The sequence below is a fragment of the Siphateles boraxobius genome, unplaced genomic scaffold (genome assembly GCF_051911475.1).
Source record: "Siphateles boraxobius isolate OS27281-9 unplaced genomic scaffold, OSU_SipBor_1 66, whole genome shotgun sequence".
In the NCBI taxonomy this organism is placed as follows: domain Eukaryota; kingdom Metazoa; phylum Chordata; class Actinopteri; order Cypriniformes; family Leuciscidae; genus Siphateles; species Siphateles boraxobius.
Window position 1 is genome coordinate 29386406 of NW_027509193.1, and position 22538 is coordinate 29408943.

At 39.0% G+C, this 22538-nt stretch overlaps 1 protein-coding gene across 2 annotated transcripts in view; it reads left to right on the forward strand.

The window, feature by feature from the left end:
* The window catches only part of unkl (unk like zinc finger), a 32025-nt gene that overhangs the window by 4428 nt on the left and 5059 nt on the right, over positions 1–22538 (forward strand). Inside the window, exons 3-15 of one of the 2 annotated variants that reach the window (XM_077213452.1) lie at positions 240–416; positions 3231–3364; positions 3527–3662; positions 4796–4913; positions 5022–5106; positions 5546–5712; positions 6065–6253; positions 6833–6895; positions 12856–13033; positions 13574–13666; positions 13752–13985; positions 19718–19914; positions 22080–22337. In XM_077213452.1, coding sequence (XP_077069567.1) covers positions 240–416; positions 3231–3364; positions 3527–3662; positions 4796–4913; positions 5022–5106; positions 5546–5712; positions 6065–6253; positions 6833–6895; positions 12856–13033; positions 13574–13666; positions 13752–13985; positions 19718–19914; positions 22080–22337 — 2029 coding nt within the window. The remainder of the gene's footprint in view (positions 1–239; positions 417–3230; positions 3365–3526; positions 3663–4795; positions 4914–5021; positions 5107–5545; positions 5713–6064; positions 6254–6832; positions 6896–12855; positions 13034–13573; positions 13667–13751; positions 13986–19717; positions 19915–22079; positions 22338–22538) is intronic. The other variant, XM_077213453.1, reaches the window with a different exon arrangement.

The window sequence follows — 22538 nt, forward strand, 5'->3', positions numbered from 1 at the left end:
GAATTAGACCCTAATCTAAAGTGTGACCGTCTGTTTATACCTGACTCTTTTTTCACATTGTGGTATGTTAGAAATAGTTGTAGGGCAGGTAAGTGTAGTTTCTTCAACACAATCGTATATTTTGTAACAACAAAATATAATAATGTTTCCAACCTCACTATTTTAATAGCTTTTTAGATGACTTATTATTGTTTACAGTATCAGCATTTATAATGATGAGCTGGTGTTTTTCTCCTCAGTTGCCCATACTTACACCGGACCACCGGTGACACAGAGCGCAAGTACCATTTACGCTACTACAAGACCGGCACCTGCATCCATGAGACAGATGCCCGTGGACATTGTGTGAAGAACGGCCTCCACTGCGCCTTCGCTCATGGACCACATGACCTGCGGCCACCAGTTTATGATATCAGGTATCATTTTTTCCCTTTGTGTCCTTAGCAAAGGTGCATATTAAAGGGTTAGTTCACCCAAAAATGAAAATTCTGTCAGTATTTACTCACTCTCATGTTTTTCCAACCCTGTAAGACTTCGGAACACGAATTAAGATATTTTTGATGAAATTTGAGAGCTGGATCACTCCTCCATAGGCTGCAAGATAATTGCATCTGCCGGCCCAGAAAAGTTATTAAAGACATTGTTAAAATAGTCCAAGTGACTACAGACCTTAAGTTTATCAAGCGACGTGAATACTTTTTGTGCACAAAGAAAAAAACAAAAATAACAACTTTATTCAACTATTCATTTTATTCTGTGTGGGGCTCTAATGTGAGTTCACGTGAGCCACAACGCATGCACAAGAACTGAGAAGATGACGCAGATGTGTCTAGATGTAGTGTTTAAAATGGTTCTAAAGTGTGCATTTCCTGGGTGTCTGAATCGTGAGAAACCATGAGAAAACGTAAAACTGCCTTACCAATGGCGGAAAATGAATGGCTTACCTTTCACACTTTCCCATCAACTGATCGTGAGCATCATCATCTCAGTTCTTGCGCATGCGTTGTGGCGCTCTCGTGAACTCGCATCAGAGGCCCACACAGAAGGAAATTAATAGTTGGGGGGGGGGGGGGGGTTTGCAGAAAAAGTATTCTCGTCGCTTGGTAAACTTAAGGTTGAGCCACTGTAGTCACTTGGACTATTTTAACGATGTCTTTACTAATTATTCTGGGCCGGCAGATGCAATTACCTTGCAGCCTATGGAGGAGTGAGACAGCTCTCAGATTTCATCAAAAATATCCTAATTTGTGTTCCGAAGATGAACGAAGGTCTTACGGGGTTGGAACAACATGAGGGTGAGTAATTACTGACAGAATTTTCATTTTTGGGTGAACTATCCCTTTATTTCAGCAGTGGCGTGCAACGCAGTCACTCCTACTAGCCATTTTGCCGGATTGAATTTTATATAAGTCTTTTGAAAAGGCATCTGAAATAATTAACTAAGTTCAATGTAGTGTTGTCAAATATATACATGTTTCGATACATAATAAAACTGAAATATCTTAAACGCTTCCATTACTCATTTTCCATAGAATACACAATACCAGCAGCTGGAATAAATCCCTCGATGTGCAACATAAAGCTCACATGACTTGGCCTCAACTGTGGATGCGATTGGATAACTGGACTAACCAGTGAACCAATTTTTATTGCACAGGATCTAAAGTGTTGGTTTGATCATTCTGACATGCCTGAGCCAAAGTCTTGGTTTAATTCCCTTATAATCCGGTACCTCCGAACGCAATATAACATGACAACGTTTATTCCGTTTTGTCTCTGCTCTCTGAGACGCGAGTCATTTGTGATGGAGCCACTGTGGCTTCAATTTTGTTCTCTTGAACACAAGAAGAATTAGCTTTTTCTTCTTCTTTTGTTTTGAAAATATTCTATGCGATATTCCAGTTTTGTGCATAAGTTAAATTTGCAACTTTTAATTGAAACATAGCTATTGGCTCTGTGCATGTGACCAATAGTGTGAATCTGATTGGTCTACCAGTGTTATTCGTAGTGCGATGGAAAAGAGATCTGTCACATGCGAATGTTTGTGTCGGTTTTAATAAACTCGTTAACAGCTGTTCATTCAAATTAAAATGTTTATTGCACTGAATTTTCACACCAAACATTCGTCAGAGAACCTTTAGAGAACAAGGAATCATCACACTAATGGTGCTTTTTCATTACCAGTATCAGCTCGACTCGCCTCGGCTCGCTTTGCGCTCCGTTTTCCATTACAGATAGTACCTCCCCAATAGTACCTGGTCGTCATAGCGACGCCTCAGGAACTACGTGACACACACCCGCTACCCACACACACACACAGGACAATGGAGGAAATCGAGTGTATGCTGTTTTTGATCCTCGGGAATCGGGATGTGGCTATTTTTCACAGCAAGAAGACAAACGTTGTTTCAGGAGAGGCTGACGGCAGCAAAACTGCTGAAAAAAAAGCTCCGTGTGGCGCGTGCAATGATGACACGGTGAATAGTGACGATTCTCTCTGACCAATCAGCAGTCTGCAGTGTTTCACATCACATTTTAGTATCGCCTTAGCATTCCTCAGCCCGATTAGAACCTCGCCGGAGGTGATACGAAAAAAAGTCCCTTAAAGCAGGTACAGGTACAACTTTTACAAAGTGGAAACCCAAACAAAGGCGAGTCGAGTCGAGCTGGTACTGTGTAGTGGAAAAGCTCCATAAAGGGCAGGAGGAAGTTCTTTAACTTGTGGCACTCAAATTCCTGTTTTTCAAACGCGGGAGGTTTTTTGCCAGGATTCCCAACCCCCAACTAACGTGAAAGCTGTGAATCCCCAAATAACAGCACAGTTTGCGCTAGACATTGTTTTATGACAATTGCTTTCAATTGCTAAAAGCTGTCGTGGCTGCACACATTTTCAGTTGATTAGCAAGTATTTGCATATGTATTCAATTCATAAGCGAGCAGTCAGAGTATTAGGGTGCTTAATCTAATTTGCAAAAATGTACCTTTATTGATTGTTTTGCAAATTGCATTAATTACACTTGCATTGCCGTGCAGTCTGCACAGCATAGCCACAAATGGTTAGATACTGCCCTGGAAATGTGGCTTATGAGTGATTAAATAACAAGAAATATGCCATCTCAGCAGTTGCCTAGCAACGTGTTTGTGGAAACAGCTGTTGCATCAAGACCAATCTTGGGGGTATTTTTTTGGTGTTGCGTCTGAATGAGTGACTTGTATAATCATGTTCACAGAGAGATCCAGGCACAGGAAGCTCTGCAGAATGGCCAGTTGGGATCCGGGGAGGGAATTCCTGACCTGCAGCCGGGTGTGCTGGCCAGCCAGGCCATGATTGAGAAGACCCTGAATGAGGACCCACGCTGGCAAGGTGACCTTCCCACATTAAAGCAAGCCCAGTATGAAAAATAAATAAAAGCTGATCTCAGTGGGAATGGTTACAGATTTCAGTGGCAGTGGGTACAAAATAACACTGTTCACTCATGTCACAATCAGGTCACTCATGTTCAGTTTCTGTTCCCCTTTTTTCCAGACACCAATTTTGTTTTGGCCAACTACAAAACCGAGCAGTGCACCAAGCCTCCACGTCTATGCAGGCAAGGCTATGCCTGTCCCCACTATCACAACAGCAGAGATAGGAGAAGAAATCCCAGAAAGTTCAAATACAGGTGAGATATTGGAAAGAAATTGCAAAAGCAAAATATTCCCAGACAAAACAGAAGTCGACACACTGTGTCACCTAAATCACATTCGAGAGCAGAAGTGACGCTATTAAGGAATATTTGCTTTTGTAGCTTTTTTCCCCTGTTTATGTATGTATATATATATACACAAGAATAAGCTGAGTTTAGGTTAACTTTTATGACACACTGCAGTTCACGGAGAAAGCACATCGTGTTTGTTTTCTTTAATTTAATTTACAAAAGCACAATGTTTTGTTTTTATTGTGAGTTTACACAAATAAAAGTAGACCCTTTTAGACCCATTTGGAATGATGTATTACTCTTATCTGTATGACAAAAAAAAGTATTTTAAGCTGTTTCCGCTGTTATCAGGAAAAATGCAAGTGATCGCGCCGGCACCTCCATGACATGCAGTAAGCACGCTAATACTTTAGCTTCCACACTCCACACAAACACTTGATTATACGCCTAATAATAGGTTTAGCTATTTGTCTAGGTTAACTTTAGAGCAAGCATCCATGTAAAGTTGCTACTTACATGTTTCAAATGATAAGCCATATTTGAGGTCAATGGATGATTGGCGAAGGTTTGGATTTCCTGCCCGACATACTGTAATTACCACAAATTTCGTTCTATTTTTCCGCGACTAATACAATTTTGGCTGATTAAGCCTCCTCTAGTCCACTAATGTTTAGTCGACTTTTAGGGGGCAGCTCTACAGGACGCACTTCACTGTGACAAACATTATGTTAGAGTAGCGATATGTATAATTGGCTAGTATAGTTTACATTACATTTACATTTATTCATTTAGCTGACGCTTTTATCCAAAGCGACTTACAATTGTTATATGTCAGAGGTCGCACGCCTCTGGAGCAACTAGGGGTTAATTGTCTTGCTCAGGGACACATTGGTGTCTCACAGTGGATTCGAACCCGGGTCTCTCACACCAAAGGCATGTGTCTTATCCACTGCGCCATCATATAGTTTGGCTGTAATATCAAGCAAATAACTTTACAACGACTAGTTTATTTAAAATTTTGGTTTCATTTTTGTTTATCACTATTTTTAATTAACATAACACTTGAATTCAACTTAAAACTGAATCCCTCTTGGCAGGTCGACGCCCTGCCCAAGTGTAAAGCACGGCGATGAATGGGGCGAACCCTCCAAGTGTGAGAGTGGGGACAGCTGTCAGTACTGCCACTCTCGCACCGAACAGCAGTTCCACCCAGAGGTGAAACTGACACACCTTTACAACTTTGAACTTGACTGATTGACTTGAGTTTATTTGATTTCCATTATTTTCTTTATCTCACCAACTTCTATGTTTCTCTTTTTCAAGATTTATAAATCTACTAAATGCAACGACATGAGGCAAACTGGATATTGTCCAAGGGGACCATTCTGTGCTTTTGCACATGTGGAAAGTAAGCATGATTGTAAAGATGACTGTTTGCAGTGTGTTTGTGTGTTGTAGTCATTAAACACCTGAAAGGCAGTGATTTCATTTAGTTCAGTTATGTCTGCAACTGCTGGATTGCAGAAGTGAAAATTAAATGACTTAGTGTGATTATTACATTGCATAGACTGTGATTTAATTAAATAATTAGGTAAAAGTGTCCTTGTTACATGTACTTGCTCTAGTAATAACAGTAAATTATGCATAATGACATGAAACCAACCGTAAACCAAAAGCTAATCTTATCCCTAACCCAAATTTTTAACAAGCATGGAAACCAAAAATATGACTTTTTTTCAAATCTTTTAAGTCACAATATTTTTATCAGAAAAATCTTTTTTTTAATGTTTTATTGTGCAGCCCTAAGTTGATGACTCTAAGGAATATTTGTGTGTGTGTGTCTGAAGGAATTCCTTCCACAGAGGAGACAATGAACAAGTTTCTCACAGCAATGCAGTCAGGTTCTCAGTCCAAGCTGGGCTCCCAGCAATATCCAGAGTGTCCAATCAGCGAGTGGAGCGCCAACATGAATTCCCTCACCAGCAGCGCGAGTAACAACGGACAGGCAGGAAACGTATGTTTGCATTCACATTCTCACACCTGTCTTGCATCTATGGTAGAGAATAGGTCCTTAACTTAGGAAGAAGCTGTTTCGTTCTTAGAGCTACTGATTTTCTTTTCATTTCCTCAGTGTTTCATTTTGTTTTCTTTGCATCCATTTCTACTTATTGCAGTCTGTGTTGGAAAGCGAGAATACCTCAAATTCAAATCAGAGCTTTCTATTCAAATGCATTACACCAAAAATAGACCCGATTGAGCTACTTTTCTATTATTGTGAGTGAAATCCTCTCACATCTGCATCCACCTATTTGGCTGGCTCCAAAACCACATTTTCTTTTAAGCTCATTTGTGCTTTTCTCCTTCAGGTATCATGCTCTAATAGTCCGACTGTAACACCAAGCTCAGGGAGCCACAGTTCTTTGTCCCCAATTGGACCCATCGGCAGGCCAAAATGCTTTACTAATGGTAGCTTATGTTCAGAGTCAACCACGTCCAGTGTTTCCTCTCCGACATCTAACTATCCCAAAGCTCCGGGTTTTGAACGGGAGGATCAGGTACACATGACCGTTTTCTCTAGCCCTTTCTGAAGGGATCTCCTGCAAGACTGCAGGCATGACACACACTGCAAGCTTCACTTTGATTTATTTGCCCCTGTGTCATTTTCATTTCACCTCTTTTCTCTTTTGTTTTTTAGTGATTTGTTGTCAAATGAAAATCACTTGTCCTTAGTTGTCAATATTCAGTTGTTGTTGTTGACAGTTTCACGTCAGTCTATGAGATTGAGGGTGTGGGATCATTGTGTGCGCAGGTATTAATACATTTGCTTTGAAATGCCGCATGAACTTGTTTATATTGTTAATTTATCGTTCATGTTCTGATTTCTAAAATAATAATTTAAATGCTGTAGTAATCCAAGAACGACACCCAAAGGCCACATAACCATGTTGTGGTCATCATAAAATATCAAAACTAAGCACGTTGTAACGGTATACTGTAACAAACGGCTTTGAACCACAGAAGGGTGGGTTTTTTTTTTGTCTTTTCCTGAGCAGGTAGCAATTCCTTACATAATACCACCCCTGGTTGCCTTAACAACATCTGGTCACATGATAGGATGTATTATCTGATTTCAGACAAAGAACCAGAAGAGCCAGTCTGGGGAACATAATCAAAAGTTAATGGACCAAGACAAACCGGTAAAGCAACCTAGTCCTCATATTCACTCATTTTACAACCTTTCAAGCAAAGTCTGCAAGCAAAGACATAAAGTGGTTAGAGCAGTGGATCAGGTTATCATCCGTTTTCATCCTCATTTACAAGAAACCATATAGCATTACATATCATCTGACATAAAAAAAAACATTTGTATTTGCATGTTTTTTTTTTAATATGACAATGTTTAAAACAGTTATCACTAACTAAAACTTAAATTATTTTCGATAATTGATATCTGAAATAAAATAAACTATAAATATTAAATGAAACGCTTAAAAAAACTTAAACGAAAATTAGAAATGTTGTTGGCAATAAACTGAAATAAACAAGTGTAAGTTCTAAAACTACTAAAACATAAATATAAATAAATGGACTAACATTATTTATCACTAAAACAATATAATACTAAACTTACACTTTTACTGTGTAATTATACCTTTAAATACTGAGAAAAATACACTATTTGTACTTTCTACACAATTAGGGGTTGTTTTAGGGTTAGTTGCTAGTAATTATGCATACTTTACTGTTATTACTATTGTAAGTAGATAGTAAGCAAAATGTGTAACAGGGACACTGTAAAAAAAAAGTGTCCTCAAATTTTAAACCAGAAAGTTGAAAATAAATAAATAGATAAAAATAAGTAAAATTCTAAAAAAAAAATAAAAAAAAAATATATATGGTAAATGGACTGCATTTATATAGCGCTTTCACAGACCGAATGGCCACCAAAGCGCTTTACATATTTGCCTCACATTCACCCATTCATACACATGTTGTGACCATGTTGTGGTCATCATAAAATATCAAAACTAAGCACGTTGTAACGGTATACTGTAACAAACGGCTTTGAACCACAGAAGGGTGTTTTTTTTTTTTGTCTTTTCCTGAGCAGGTAGCAATTCCTTACATAATACCACCCCTGGTTGCCTTAACAACATCTGGTCACATGATAGGATGTATTATCTGATTTCAGACAAAGAACCAGAAGAGCATAAATATAAATAAAATGTGTAACAGGGACACTGTAAAAAAAAAAGTGTCCTCAAATTTTAAACCAGAAAGTTGAAAATAAATAAATAGATAAAAATAAGTAAATATGTAAATAAGTAAAATAAGTAAAATAAGTAAAAAAAAAATATATATGGTAAATGGACTGCATTTATATAGCGCTTTCACAGACCGAATGGCCACCAAAGCGCTTTACATATTTGCCTCACATTCACCCATTCATACACACATTTATACACCGACGGCGGTGTCAGCCATGTAAGGCGCCACCCAGCTCGTCGGGAGCAGCTGGGGTTAGGTGTCTTGCTCATGGACACCTCGACACTTGGTCAGGTGGAACCGGGGATTGAACCACCAACCTTTCGGTTTGTAGACAACCTACATGAACCACTGAGCCACTGACGCCCATATATAATAAAATATCCAAAATTCACTTGCACAGTGTGATATATTTCCTGCAATTGTGTTCTTACAATATCCCAAAAGTTCCCAAAGATTTTTAATTTCAGAGAAATTCCAATTTTAAATAATGGCTTGTCCATGTTCACTTGTCGCCTGTCAATGACGTGATATCCGCGTTATCCCTGGTCTCCGCTCGTACTGCCATAGTAACCATGGCGACAGACGTAGACCAGGGGTTTTCAAACTTTTTGTGTGTGTGGACCACTATTTGTAATCAAGAATTTTCACGGACCACCTCATAATACACATAATAAAATATATCTACACACAGTCCTTCCTGAAATAATCCGCACCTCTAAGTAGGCTTACTAACATTAAAACTATAACTGGTCATCACATCAGTACAACAGCTTGTTAAAAGAAAGTTTACTGCACACAACGGCTGCCACATATTTAATTTATTTATTTACTCAAGCGCCCGAGGGCATAATCAGGTTCATTTCAGGGATGCAAACATGTATGGTCAAAAAAGAGAGAGGTAATCGAAGCCCTCGCCCCGCGGCAAATATCCAGATACTTACATTGCCGCCAACCCCTGCCACCCCTATAGGCACATATAGTAAAATGAAATCCAAATAAAGTTTTAACAAAAAAGGTTTTATAAAAAGATAAACCTAACATATTTCAGCCCCTTAAATCATTTTTCACAAAAAAGGTTTTATAAAAAGATAAACCTCACAAATTTCAGCCTTTAAATCATTTTTATAAAAAGAATGAGTCAAAAAAAGATAAATTACTTGACATTTACATCGATGCACATTAGCTTATCTTTTATTATTAGCTAATAGTAAAATTCGGTCCGATTTTCCCGTGCCGTCTGTCGTTGCTATGCACGCTCTCCACAACTTAGTTGTGCTTAGTAGCTAATAGATTTCCACCATCGAAAAACGCTTGCTGTACCTCTGCTACAAGATTTATTTACGGAGAAGAGAAAAACACCCAGTGTTTGGGTGCACGTGCATTCTTACATTCTTCATTGACTGAGCTTTCAATGTTTACGGAAAGGATGAAGCTGATTTGTTTGTTTTTGTCACATGAACTGCGGTGCGTTTGCGGCATTATGAATAGTTGAGGTGTTTTCATCTCGCTGCGCCTAAAAAAATGAGTGCGTCACATCAATTATGAGCGCACTTGCCGCGCGCCTACATGAAATAATGAACTTGAGAGCGCAAAAGACACGATATGTGAACGGCCCCTTGACGAGCTACCTCCAATCGAGCAACTTGTTGGAGACCCCAGTAAAAGATACGCAGCAAGAAACACTAGCGTTTCACGCTTGCGCGCATACTGCTGTTTTGGCTTGCAGTGTTCTGATTTGCTTATTTCCTATTTACTTGTTTGGTGGAGGCAATCCAGAATTACTGTTGGTGAAATTATAATCAGACAAATATTTTATATAATGGCAAAATATTTGCCTCTGCCGCTTTCCTCTTCAGAGAACCTGTTGCTATCCACCGATCCATGTTGTGGTTCTAACGGCACTGTACTTGAACGTCACGGCCGAGCACCACTAGCCTATTTTAGTAATCACACAATAACCTGACAATTTAATTTAAATTTTATATCAATATAGGCCTACATATTCTTTTTACTTTTTTTTTTTTATGGGGATTCCTGGTAAAATGAAGGTAAAAAATATTATTTTATATTTTATTTTGCCTTTCCACGGACCACCTGCAGTACCCTCACGGACCACTAGTGGTCCGCGGACCACAGTTTGGGAACCACTGACGTAGACAACTGCTTTACGTCTAGTGGCACGCTCACGCTGTTGTTGTTTCGTTCAAACATTATGGACCATGGCAAGCAGACTTTGGGACAAAAGGAGAATTTTATATTAATAGCCTACATTAGACATGACAAAATACCTCCATAGGGGTAAAGAGTATTTTCAAGTGGTACCGAGTGGCATAAGACTTGCTAAACATGCGTTCAAAATGATCACGATAAGACAGATCCTCGCACGCATTCGACCCGGAGACTGGTTTATAGCGGTGGATCTGAAAGACGCATACTTTCACAGGCACTTACCGAGATTCCTGTTCGAAGGTGTCACGCTCCTCGTCCGTTCACGAAAAGTAGCCTACGCAGTGCTTTCCCCCTTGAGACTCAGTAGGGAGTGCGTTCTGGACTACCTAGACGACTAATGCATTTATAGTACAACCTTCTGTGTTCCGCTTCTTTTCAGTATGCTGTGGTTTCAGCTGTCTGGCATATTATTGTGCTTGTGCACTTCGCTCGTCCCGTGGATTTATTCCGGACGCTGTGTATGTATAACCCGCTTGTAACAGCTGACCTGGTCTGATGTTGTATGCACCAACACTTCTTGCTTCCTTATGTTGTATGTACCAATATACCCTTGTTGCTTAATTATTATCACTCCCTGTGATATATTAGTCCTGCATCGGCTCGACCGTGTTCAGGGCGGTGCTGAAGGTGCTGGTGAAGTTTTGGCACTCTGCCAGCTAGATGCATGATTGTTTCAACCAGGTCCGGTATCCGAACTGGGTGAGGCGGGGCTTTAGTTCTTTGTTGTATTCACCTGCTATGACATGTGTAACATTTTTCTGTCATCTCTGCATATATCCTTCGCGATCGTTATTGCATGTTTGTCGATGCGGGTTCAGACCATACTAAATGTTCTGACCGCATTAGTGCAGGACAAAGCTCAGAGGACATCAGAAGACAAAAACTGATGGCAGCTGTACACAGTAGCTACACAGGCTACATCGTAATGTAAATTTCAATGGAGAGTAAAACAAAGGCAGACCACAGTATAATCTGGTAGGTAGCATTATTTGATAGAACGCCGGCACCGCAACTTCCTATTGACGCGCTGCTAAACAAAGGCAGAGTACCGTAACTCAAGCGTGAGCGCTCCAAAACAAAGCCAAAGAGCCGTAACTAGTGTTACGGTGTTCTGCCTTGGTTTCTCATTGGCCTTTGGAAGTTACGGTTAAGACAACCCATTATTTTTTCAAAAAAACAACGGATTTGACTCAAGCTACTTATCCACATGATAAAGGAGGTCTTGAATGTGCCAAAAATATAAATAACTCATTTTCGATCAAAAACGAAGTTACAGTCTTTTGCCTTTGCACGGCAGTATTAGCGTGCCATTTTCGAGATGCCGAGAGCTCCACGTCTGCGACTAACTTCGACTTGACAGAGACGCCGCTCTTGCATGTACTTTTTTAGACAGGTGAGCAAATGTACATAAAACTAATCAATGTTAAATAGCCCAACATGATGAAATGTTAGAATATGATCAGTATGTTATTCTAATGTTGATCTAGCTTACTGCTAGTCTCATGCAGCCAACAAACTAACACATAGAATAACATTATATCTTTCAACACACTCAAATGCAGTTTAGTGTGATAGTGTAGACCAAGTGAAACAGTGCTGCGTTACCTCACAAGTTTCATTCGTCAAACAAACTGACCTGTGTGAGTAGTAATTCAGCACTTGCGGGTAATCGATGTCCTCATTCCTTTATATCCGCGGGACTCGCGTGTAGCGCTGATATCTGTCTCTATTTAGCAATCGCGACCTGCTTCATACCACAGTCATGTTAAAAACATCAATGTATTCAGTCATCCATAAACATTATTAGATCCATCAGCATGACGACAAGTTCCGCTTATGCGTCATCAACCTACACCTTTGCTATTGTAAGAGGTTACGCTTAGTGGCGTACAAAATTACATATTGCAGCTTTAAGGCAGAACTGTCAGGGTGAAACAACTGTCCTGAACAATAATAAAAAAAGTCTTATGTCAAGTAGTTTCTTTTGCATTTTTTTAATTCATACTTGAAAAGTTTTTCAAAACCTTATTAAACCAACATTAATACAAAGAGTACATTTGTAAGAACTTGCCACTTGTGTTTTAAACTAGATTTTTCCTACTCTTCATCGTGGACAGTCTAATTTGACATTGACCCATGTCGCAACAGATTTTTTTTCTTTTGTTATTTTTCCAAAGGGACAATCTACATTAATGAATGAATGAATGAATAAAGCATTTATATAGCGCTTTCATATGTACTACTGTACACCCAAAGTGCTGTACAATCATATCAGGGGATCTCTCCTCAACCTCTCTCCTAAACATTAATGAATGTAAATGTTCCCAAACTAGCCAGAAGGCTAGTTTTCATTGGTAGTCCCTTTGCCAGATGTTATTAGGCTTAAAAACTAAATAAAAGAAAAACAACAATAAGAGTAATTGTAAAAAAAAAAATGGTAAACAACTCTGTAAAATACAATTAAACTACATAATATAGAAAAGGCAAATGGACTTTTTTTAAAAAGACAAAGTATTGTTTTGGCTGAAACGATCATAATAATAATAATAGTATTAATAAAGGTAGGAACATTAATGTTTACATTGTTGATTATGAAGAAGCCATTTTTTAAAATTATACTGTTGCTTTTTTAAAATGATTATATTGCTTCCTTTCACAGGCTCACGGTGGCGTGTTCTCTGTGGTGAACCCACTAGCGTCCAGCATAACATCAAGCATCACGTCCAGCTTGGCCTCCAGTATCGGATCTGACAGTTCGTCACCAACCACTTTATCAACCATGAATGCAAAAGCCACGCCTTTCTATCCAGGCAGCAATACTGTGGAGTCAGTAATAGGTAAGGTCCATTGCAGCACTCTTTCGTCTTAGAGCCGTCTAGCCAAGTGCTACATCCTAGATAAAAAGTACATGAGACAGACTCAGCCCAGATAAGGTAGGGCAGATAAATGCAGAGTGTTTAGTGAAGTCGAAGGAAGTGTATTTGTGGCAGTGTATTAGCCATAATTCAGTGAGTCCACTAAAGATCACTAGCAGAAGCAGCAATGACTCAGCAGCACAGAGCTCAGTGGATGGTAAGTGATTTTGCCTTTACGTTTGCCTTTTCTTTGGGATAATTCAAGTTAGATATATGACTGTTGTTACCCGAACACAGCTTTTGATGTATGTTATTACTCACTGTGATTGGATATGAACTGAAATGAATTGTATTGCGGGATGGATAACTAAATTATCATGCCTTTTATCACTTTGTTTTTCTATTTTAGAAAACATAACAAAACATCATTAATAGCTTCATATAATATTGTCTCTGTAAGTAGCTGCTTTTTTATATCCACTTTGCAAAAATATTGAATTGCACCACTTTCCTTGCTCTTAGGATCTGCACTTGACCTAAATTTTAGTGACATCAATGTGGCCTCCCTCGACAAAGAGCTAGAGGACCAAGACAACAATGGCCTTGGTTTAACAAGTAAGACTTTATTGTTGTTGTTAGTTTTAGCTTGTACTAGGTATGTGATGCAGTTAATATTTAAACACTTTTTTTTTCACCATAGGTCAGAGGTTATTAGGAGGCTCTGCTCCTGTCAATATTCCTGGCTCTCTGGCTCGGTCTTCCTCTCTGCATTCCTCGTCGTCTCTATCTGCATCCCCGCTCAGCTCGCTGTCTCAATCCCTGTCCCAGTCTCTCCTCACCGGAATGGCCTCCCAGCAGAGCCAGCCACAGGCACCACCTGTTAAACCTGAACACGGCCTTCTAGGAACACCAACGTCTACACAGAACTCCTTAGGTAAGGACTGTACGGTTTGGAGATTGTCACATTCAGGATGAAAAGGGACAGAAACTACTACAGAAGATTATTAGCTGAATAATGAATTAATCTGCCATAAAGAGATATACTGTATATACAGGTCCTTCTCAAAAAATTAGCATATTGTGTTAAAGTTAATTATTTTCCATAATGTAATGATAAAAATTAAACTTTCATATATTTTAGATTCATTGCACACCAACTGAAATATTTCAGGTCTTTTATTGTTTTAATACTGATGATTTTGGCATACAGCTCATGAAAACCCCAAATTCCTGTCTCAAAAAATTAGCATATCATGAAAGGGTCTCTAAACGAGCTATTAACCTAATCATCTGAATCAACTAATTAATTATAAACACCTGGAAAAGATTCCTGAGGCTTTTAAAAACTCCCAGCCTGTTTCATTACTCAAAACTGCAATCACGGATAAGACTGCCGACCTGACTGCTGTCCAGAAGGCCATCATTGACACCCTCAAGCAAGAGGGTAAGACACAGAAAGAAATTTCTGAACAAATAGGCTGTTCCCAGAGTGCTGTATCAAGGCACCTCAGTGGGAAGTCTGTGGGAAGGAAAAAGTGTGGCAAAAAACGCTGCACAACGAGAAGAGGTGACCGGACCCTGAGGAAGATTGTGGAGAAGGACCGATTCCAGACCTTGGGGGACCTGCGGAAGCAGTGGACTGAGTCTGGAGTAGAAACATCCAGAGCCACCGTGCACAGGCGTGTGCAGGAAAAGGGCTACAGGTGCCGCATTCCCCAGGTCAAGCCACTTTTGAACCAGAAACAGCGGCAGAAGCGCCTGACCTGGGCTACAGAGAAGCAGCACTGGACTGTTGCTCAGTTTTGCATGTCATTCGGAAATCAAGGTGCCAGAGTGTGGAGGAAGACTGGGGAGAAGGAAATGCCAAAATGCCTGAAGTCCAGTGTCAAGTACCCACAGTCAGTGATGGTCTGGGGTGCCATGTCAGCTGCTGGTGTTGGTCCACTGTGTTTTATCAAGGGCAGGGTCAATGCAGCTAGCTATCAGGAGATTTTGGAGCACTTCATGCTTCCATCTGCTGAAAAGCTTTATGGAGATGAAGATTTCATTTTTCAGCACGACCTGGCGCCTACTCACAGTGCCAAAACCCCTGGTAAATGGTTTACTGACCATGGTATCACTGTTCTCAATTGGCCTGCCAACTCTCCTGACCTGAACCCCATAGAGAATCTGTGGGATATTGTGAAGAGAAAGTTGAGAGACGCAAGACCCAACACTCTGGATGAGCTTAAGGCCGCTATCGAAGCATCCTGGGCCTCCATAACACCTCAGCAGTGCCACAGGCTGATTGCCTCCATGCCACGCCGCATTGAAGCAGTCATTTCTGCAAAAGGATTCCCGACCAAGTATTGACTATTGTGTGCATAACTGAACATAATTATTTGAAGGTTGACTTTTTTTTTTTATTAAAAACACTTCTTTTATTGGTCGGATGAAATATGCTAATTTTTTTAGACAGGAATTTGGGGTTTTCATGAGCTGTATGCCAAAATCATCAGTATTAAAACAATAAAACACCTGAAATATTTCAGTTGGTGTGCAATGAATCTAAAATATATGAAAGTTTAATTTTTATCATTACATTATGGAAAATAATGAACTTTATCACAATATGCTAATTTTTTGAGAAGGACCTGTATATATATATAATGCCGACACTACCGGTCAAAAGTTTTGGAAACATTCCTATTTTTACTGTTTTTGAAAGATGTTTCTTATGCTCATCAAGCATGCATTTATTTGATCAAAAATACAGAAAAAACTGTAATATTGTGAAATATACAATATTACTCATTACTATCACTTTTTATCAATTTAAGTCAAGTCAAGTCACTTTCATTTATATAGCGCTTTTAACAATATGGATTGTTTCAAAGCAGCTTTACAGTGATAATAGAAAATTTAAGTAACAGAGATTGTTTTGGCTTTACAACAGTTCTAGAATAAAGTTATTGTCCAGCTAAAGTTAGTTTTGATCGATTCACTTCCTTTGCAAAGATCATTAGTTATTCTAGATATTATCAACTGGCCGGAATTTTGAGATCGCAATAGACGTGCAGGACTATAATGCGTTAAGAGCTCGCTCAAGTACTGGGGAGCTAAACCATTAAGTGCTTTGTAAGTAATCTGCAATGTTTTAAAATTGATACCATGTTTAATAGGGAGCCAATGTAGTTTTGACAGAACCGGACTAATATGGTCATACTTCCTGGTTCTAGTAAGAACTCTAACTGCTGCGTTTTGGACCAGCTGCAGTTTATTTATTAAGCGTGCAGGGCAACCACCCAAAGAGCATTTCAATAATGTAGTCTTGATGTCATGAACGTATGAACTAATTGTTCCGCATTTGTCATTGAGAACATATGACGTAATTTAGATATAGTTTTAAGATGGAAGAATGCGGTTTTACTGATACTAGAAACGTGAGTTTCAAATGAAAGATTGGTATCAAAGAGCACACCCAGGTTCCTAACCGACGACGAAGACTTGACAGAGCAGCCATCAAGTGTTAGGCAGTATTCTAGGTTATTCCGTGAGGAAGTTTTTTGTCCAATAATTAGAAAAAGTTTTTTTCAGAGTCAAGTTGTAGGAAATTACTAGTCATCCAGTTTTTAATATCAGCTATGGATTTCGTTAATTTTGTGAATTGGTAAGTTGCATCAGGGCGTGAAGAAATATAGAGCTGAGTATCATCAGCATAACAGTGAAAACTAAGTCATGCTTCCAAACAATATCTCCTAAGGGTAGCATGTACAGAGTGAACAGAAGCAGTCCATGTACTGAGCCTTGTGGTACGCCATTCTGAACTTTTGATCGATAAGACATCCCTTCAGTTACTGCTACAAACTGATAACTGTCAGATAAGTATGATTTAAACCATGCTAATGCAATTCCACTAATGCCAACATAATTTTAGAGTATATTTAAAAGAAATTTTGTGGTCAATAGTATCAAATGCACCACTAAGATCGAGTAACACTAATAGGGAGGTACAACCACAATCGAATGATAAGAGAAAATCATTTGTGACTGATGAGAGCTGTCTCGGTACTATGGTACGGTCTAAATCCTGACTGGAAATCCTCGCAGATACCATTTCTTTCTAAAAAGGAACGTAGTTGTGAGGATACTGCCTTTTCTAGTACCTTTGACAGAAAAGGTAGATTCGAGATCGGCCTGTAATTGACTAATTCTGTAGGATCAAGTTGCGTTTTTTTAACAAGCGGTTTAATCATAGCCAGCTTAAACTTTTTGGTACGTATCCTAATGACAAAGATGAAATAATGATATTAAGAAGAGGATCTATGACCTCTGGAAGCATCTCTTTCAATAGCTTAGTCATTATAGGGCGGGTGTGCCCAACCCTGCTCCTGCCGATCGACTGTCCTGCACAGTTCATCTACAACCCTAATCAAACACACACTTCAGGATCACTTGAAAATTAAAGGCAGGTGTGTTTAATTAGGGTTGGAGATAAAATGTGCAGGACAGTCGATCGGCAGGAGGAGGGTTGGGCACTCCTGGTAAAGGGTATAATTTATATGTTGCCGATTTAGATGATTTAACGAGTTTAGAAAATTCTTCCTCTCCTATAGCAATGATTGAATCTAATTTTTCCTCAGGGAGAGTACAATGCACTGCCTGATGCGATACTGTAGTAGACGGTTGCATGGATATAATTTTCCTGATATTATCAATCTTGTAAGTAAAGAAGTCCATAAAGTCATTACTGCTGTGCTGCTTGGAAACGTCTGGGATAGAAGCTTTATTTTTAGTTAATTTAGCCACTGTTTCAAATAAATATCTAGGATTTTGTTTATTTTTTTCTAATAGGGTTGAAAAATAAGTAGATCTAGCAGTTTTTAAGGCCTCTCTGTACGCAATCGTGCTGTCTTTCCATGAAATGCAAAAAAAAAACCTCTAGTTTTTACTTCCAGTTGCGCTCCATTTTTCTGGCTTCTCTCTTAAGGGCCTGAGTGTGCTCCTTGTACCACAGCATTGGACTATTTTCTTTAATCTTTAAGCGCAAAGGAGCAACTGTGGCTAAAGTGCTGGAAAAGAGAGAGTCAGAAGTTTCTGTTGCAATATCGATAAGCTATCTGGGATGCTGAGGAGATGAAACTAATCAGGAATGGTATTAATAAAGCAATATTTAGTAGCAGAAGTGATAGGTCTAACATATTTGTAACAGGGAGTTGGCTCTGAAGCCTTGGCTAAATGAAGTATACATGAGACTAAATAATGATCTGAGATGTCATCACTCTGCTGCAGAATTTTAACGGCATCAACATTGATTCTATGTGATAATATTAGATCTAGAGTATGATTACGACAATGAGTAGGTCGTGACACGTGTTGTCTTACTCCAATAGAGTTCAGAATGTCTTTAAATGACAGTCACAATGCATCATGTTCGTTATCTACATGTATATTAAAATCACCAACAATTAGGACTTTATCTGCAGCCACTACTAACTCTGATAGAAAAGTTGCAAATTCTTTGATAAAGTCTGCATGGTGCCCTGGTGGCCTGTAAACAGTAGCCAGCACAAATCTCAAACATGATTTATCATTTACATTAAATAGTGTTACATTAAGCACCAACGCTTCAAAAGTGTATATATATATATATATATATGTGTGTGTGTGTGTGTGTATATATATTTATTTATTTATTTGACAAGACTTCTCAGTAATTCTGAAGATATTACTATACATTACAACAACATACCCCCCCCCCCCTTGCCTTTCAGACAAGGCTCATGTTTATAACAATTTAACACATCCTTGCTGAATAAAAGTATTAATTTCTTTCAAAAGAAAAAAAATGATTGACCCCAAACGTTTGAACGGTAGTGTATATTGTTACAAAATATTTATATTTTAAATTAATGCTGTTCTTTTTTAACATTTTATTCATCAAAGAATCCTGAAAAAAAGTATCACAGGTTATAAAACAATATTAAGCAGCACAACAGTTTCCTACATTGATAATAAATCACCATATTAGAATGATTTCTGAAGGATCATGTGACACTGAAGACTGGAGTAATGATGCTGAAAATGTAGCTTTACCATCACAGAAATACATTACATTTATATGTAATATACATAAAACATAAATGTGTTTACTGTCACTTTTGATCAATTTATACTTTTATTCCTTCTTGAATAAAATAATTTAAAAGTTCTATTTCTATAATTTTTCCATGCCATTATGCCTTATAAGGGTGGGGAAATCACAAAATATCTAATGATATCACAATAATAAACCAGAACAAATTGTTGCTACAACTTTGAGAAAATTTTGTTACATTTTGTTACTGACTTTGTTTTTTGAATGTCCAGGAAATACTTTACTTTAGGACAGGCTGACCACAAAGTGGAAAATATTGTTTTCCTTGTCTCATTTACATAAAACTAACTGCTTTAAACTACATTTTGGCAAACCCAACAATAAATATATGTTGTTACCCAACAGAATAATAAAAATGTGTAAGTTGTGTAGCAGCCAGCTAAACAGATTCAAACTTTATTTGTGTGCACTATGCATCAGGTGGTCCGTGGACGTGCCATCTGAGGCTAAGGCAATTTTTTTCCCTAAACTTTTAAGTATAATCACAGTCTCATGAATATTTGAGTTGATGTAATAATGTGTTGGCATAGGTCTGAATGGCGGAGCAGGGAGTATATGGGACTTCATGAGTGGCAGCTTCTCTCCCAGCCCGTCTCCAGTGTTCAGCAGCCTTACTTCCAGCACGGTCGGCTCCAGCAGCGCAGACATCGGCCGGCTCCTTCGAGAACTGGATGAAGCCAAGCGCAAGATAAAGCAATGGGAGGATGCCTGGCACCAAATCAAACAGGTAAGATGTGGTTGCTTTTTGGTGGGCCTTATGAGATGGGTGACGCTTAAAACAAATGATTTCGTCTAGCTGCCATTTAGATTCACATTTAGGTTGTTTCTGAGAAAGTCATGCCTAGTTTTATTGTAGAAAATAAAGTCTGACTGCTTTACTTTGCTTATTGATGCCCATTATCTTACTGTGACACCTCAAGCTATTGAGTGCTGCAGTGATGATGTATTTTTGTAGGCCCTGGTTCCCTCAACAAAAACCCAACAGGATTTTTCCATTGGCTCGATTATTACAGAAAATAAGTTATGTTACCAACAAAAGTTTTTGATTCTTACCTGTTTTGTTCATCATGATAATCTTCATAAATGAACACCACTTTTATGAATTCTGAAGCCTAAATACAATAGCCCGAAGTAAAAAGCTAAACGAAGACTATAAACAAAATACTTGCATGGCTTCAACATCACCGCCATTAAAGGGTTAGTTTAGCCAAAGATAATTATCCCCTAATTTACTCACCCTCAAGCCACCCTAGGTGTATATAAACTTTCTTCTTTGAGCCAAACACAATATAATTTATAATTTATAATGGGAGTGAATGGTAACTAAGATTTTGAAGCCCAAAAAAGCCCATCCATCCATCATAAAAGTACTCCATACGGCTCCAGTGGTTTAATAAAGGCCTTCTGAAGTGAAGCGATGGGTTTTTGTAAGAAAAACATCCAAAATTATAACTCAGATTGTGTTTGGCTGACAGCAGAAAGTCATATACACCTAGGTGGCTTGAGGGTGAGTAAATTATGGGATAATTTTCATTTTTGGGTGAACTAACCCTTTAAGCTTCCGAAAACTCTTTCAGTTAGGGCTGTCGCGGTGAAGGAATTTCCCTTGCGGTAATTTTGAGTGGCTCAATAGCGCGATATGCGGTTTACCGCCATTTATTTATTTATTAATATTTATTTGTTGCTATATAAATACGTGTTATGATGTGGTCAGCATACACAAAAACAATGTAACCAATGTAACTGAAACTAAACAGCGTCTCTGCGCATTGAAAGACTGTCCCTCAGCACGCAGTTGTTACGCCAACGGACTGTCTGACTTTGCGTGAGTCATTAAACCGTTTGTAATGAAACCAATGTAATGAAACAAGGTGTTAATTATTTTTTAACTTTGAGCTCCACTTTTCAAGGCTCAGCTGGCCAGCAATGCTTCACTTTTGGGCAAAGCTGAAGCAATGCTTCACTTATAGCTCAATGGCATTGATTCAATGAGTGACTCACTGCTTTCCCCCCACGGCTTCCTTGCGCTGTGTAATGCTAACCAGCGCTGACGCCATTCATGGTAAATACCCTTACACGTTAAAAGGATGATAGCCTATGACAAATATTTCGCTTTCCTTGGAAACATCAACCTTTTCACGAATATATATGACTTGACTTCAAAGACAGACGCAGGTAATCGCACGCACTCAGTCGATCACATTCACTGTCTGTTTAGGCTTAAGTCCAAATCCACGAATCCTCTGTACAAATCACCATGATAAACAGTTTTGTTATCATTATTAACTTATTTAACATTCAATACACATGAAAAAAAAAGGGTGGCCTTATGAAAAAAGAAAATGCGGTTCGCGGTTGCTGCAGTTACTTGCATTCCTCTGCGGTTGGCCTGTCAGTAACGCGGTACTGCAATATTGCGGTTATCGCTACAGCCCTACTTTCAGTCTTTATTTAAAAACTTTTTTCCTGAGTTAGAATAGTTGCAAGAGCATGATTATAAACACAATAAGGCTGTAAAAGCAGACCAGTGGGGTAGATGAGTTTACCTGTTCGGTGTGATGATGTTTAATGTCCCAGACAACCTTTAAAGCTTTAAAAACAAATCACAAGGTATGCATTTGTAAACCTTAAAATATCTTGAGCTTGTGTTCACCACAGACCTTATTTCAGGCATTTAACCAAAAACCCATAAAAAAAAAAAAAAAACTTGACTTTGGCGATGGAACCGGAAGTGATAAAAAGTGAACTCGTTTCCACGTTTTGACCTATAGATATATGTCATACCTGCAGCACTCCTTTAGCTTGGCAGCTTGAAAAATAGGCCAGAAGGTGTAGAATCAATTTAGTCATTATTATCAGATGGAATGTCTCATTAAAACGCACCTCTCATAGGCCTGTGAAGCGTGGCAGAAAGACGCTCACGAAGCGAAAGAACAAGCTAAATCGGCAGAGGCAGAACGCCAGCTGGCGGAGCAGAAGCGGGAGGACACCGAGCACAAACTGAAGGAACTGCAAGGAGACTTTGACGTTTTGTGTCGCTCCCCCAACACACCTCTTCTGCGCAGCTACGGTGAGCTGGACCAGCTCCCTCTGCCAAAGCTGCGCTCCATCCAGAGCCAGCTGCGCTCTGACCTAGACCTCATAGACGGGGTAAGAAGGACCAGGTCCCAACACACATACGTCACCATGTCACATTTACACACACACTCTAAGTAAGACCTTTGTACTCTTCTCGTCAAGTAGACGTAAGCGTGGCTTATGGGGGAAGAGTGGGCAACGCGGTTTAACATCCACATGAGTCAGTCATGCATGACGCACCGCATTGAATCTGTCAGAGTGTGACTGATGTTA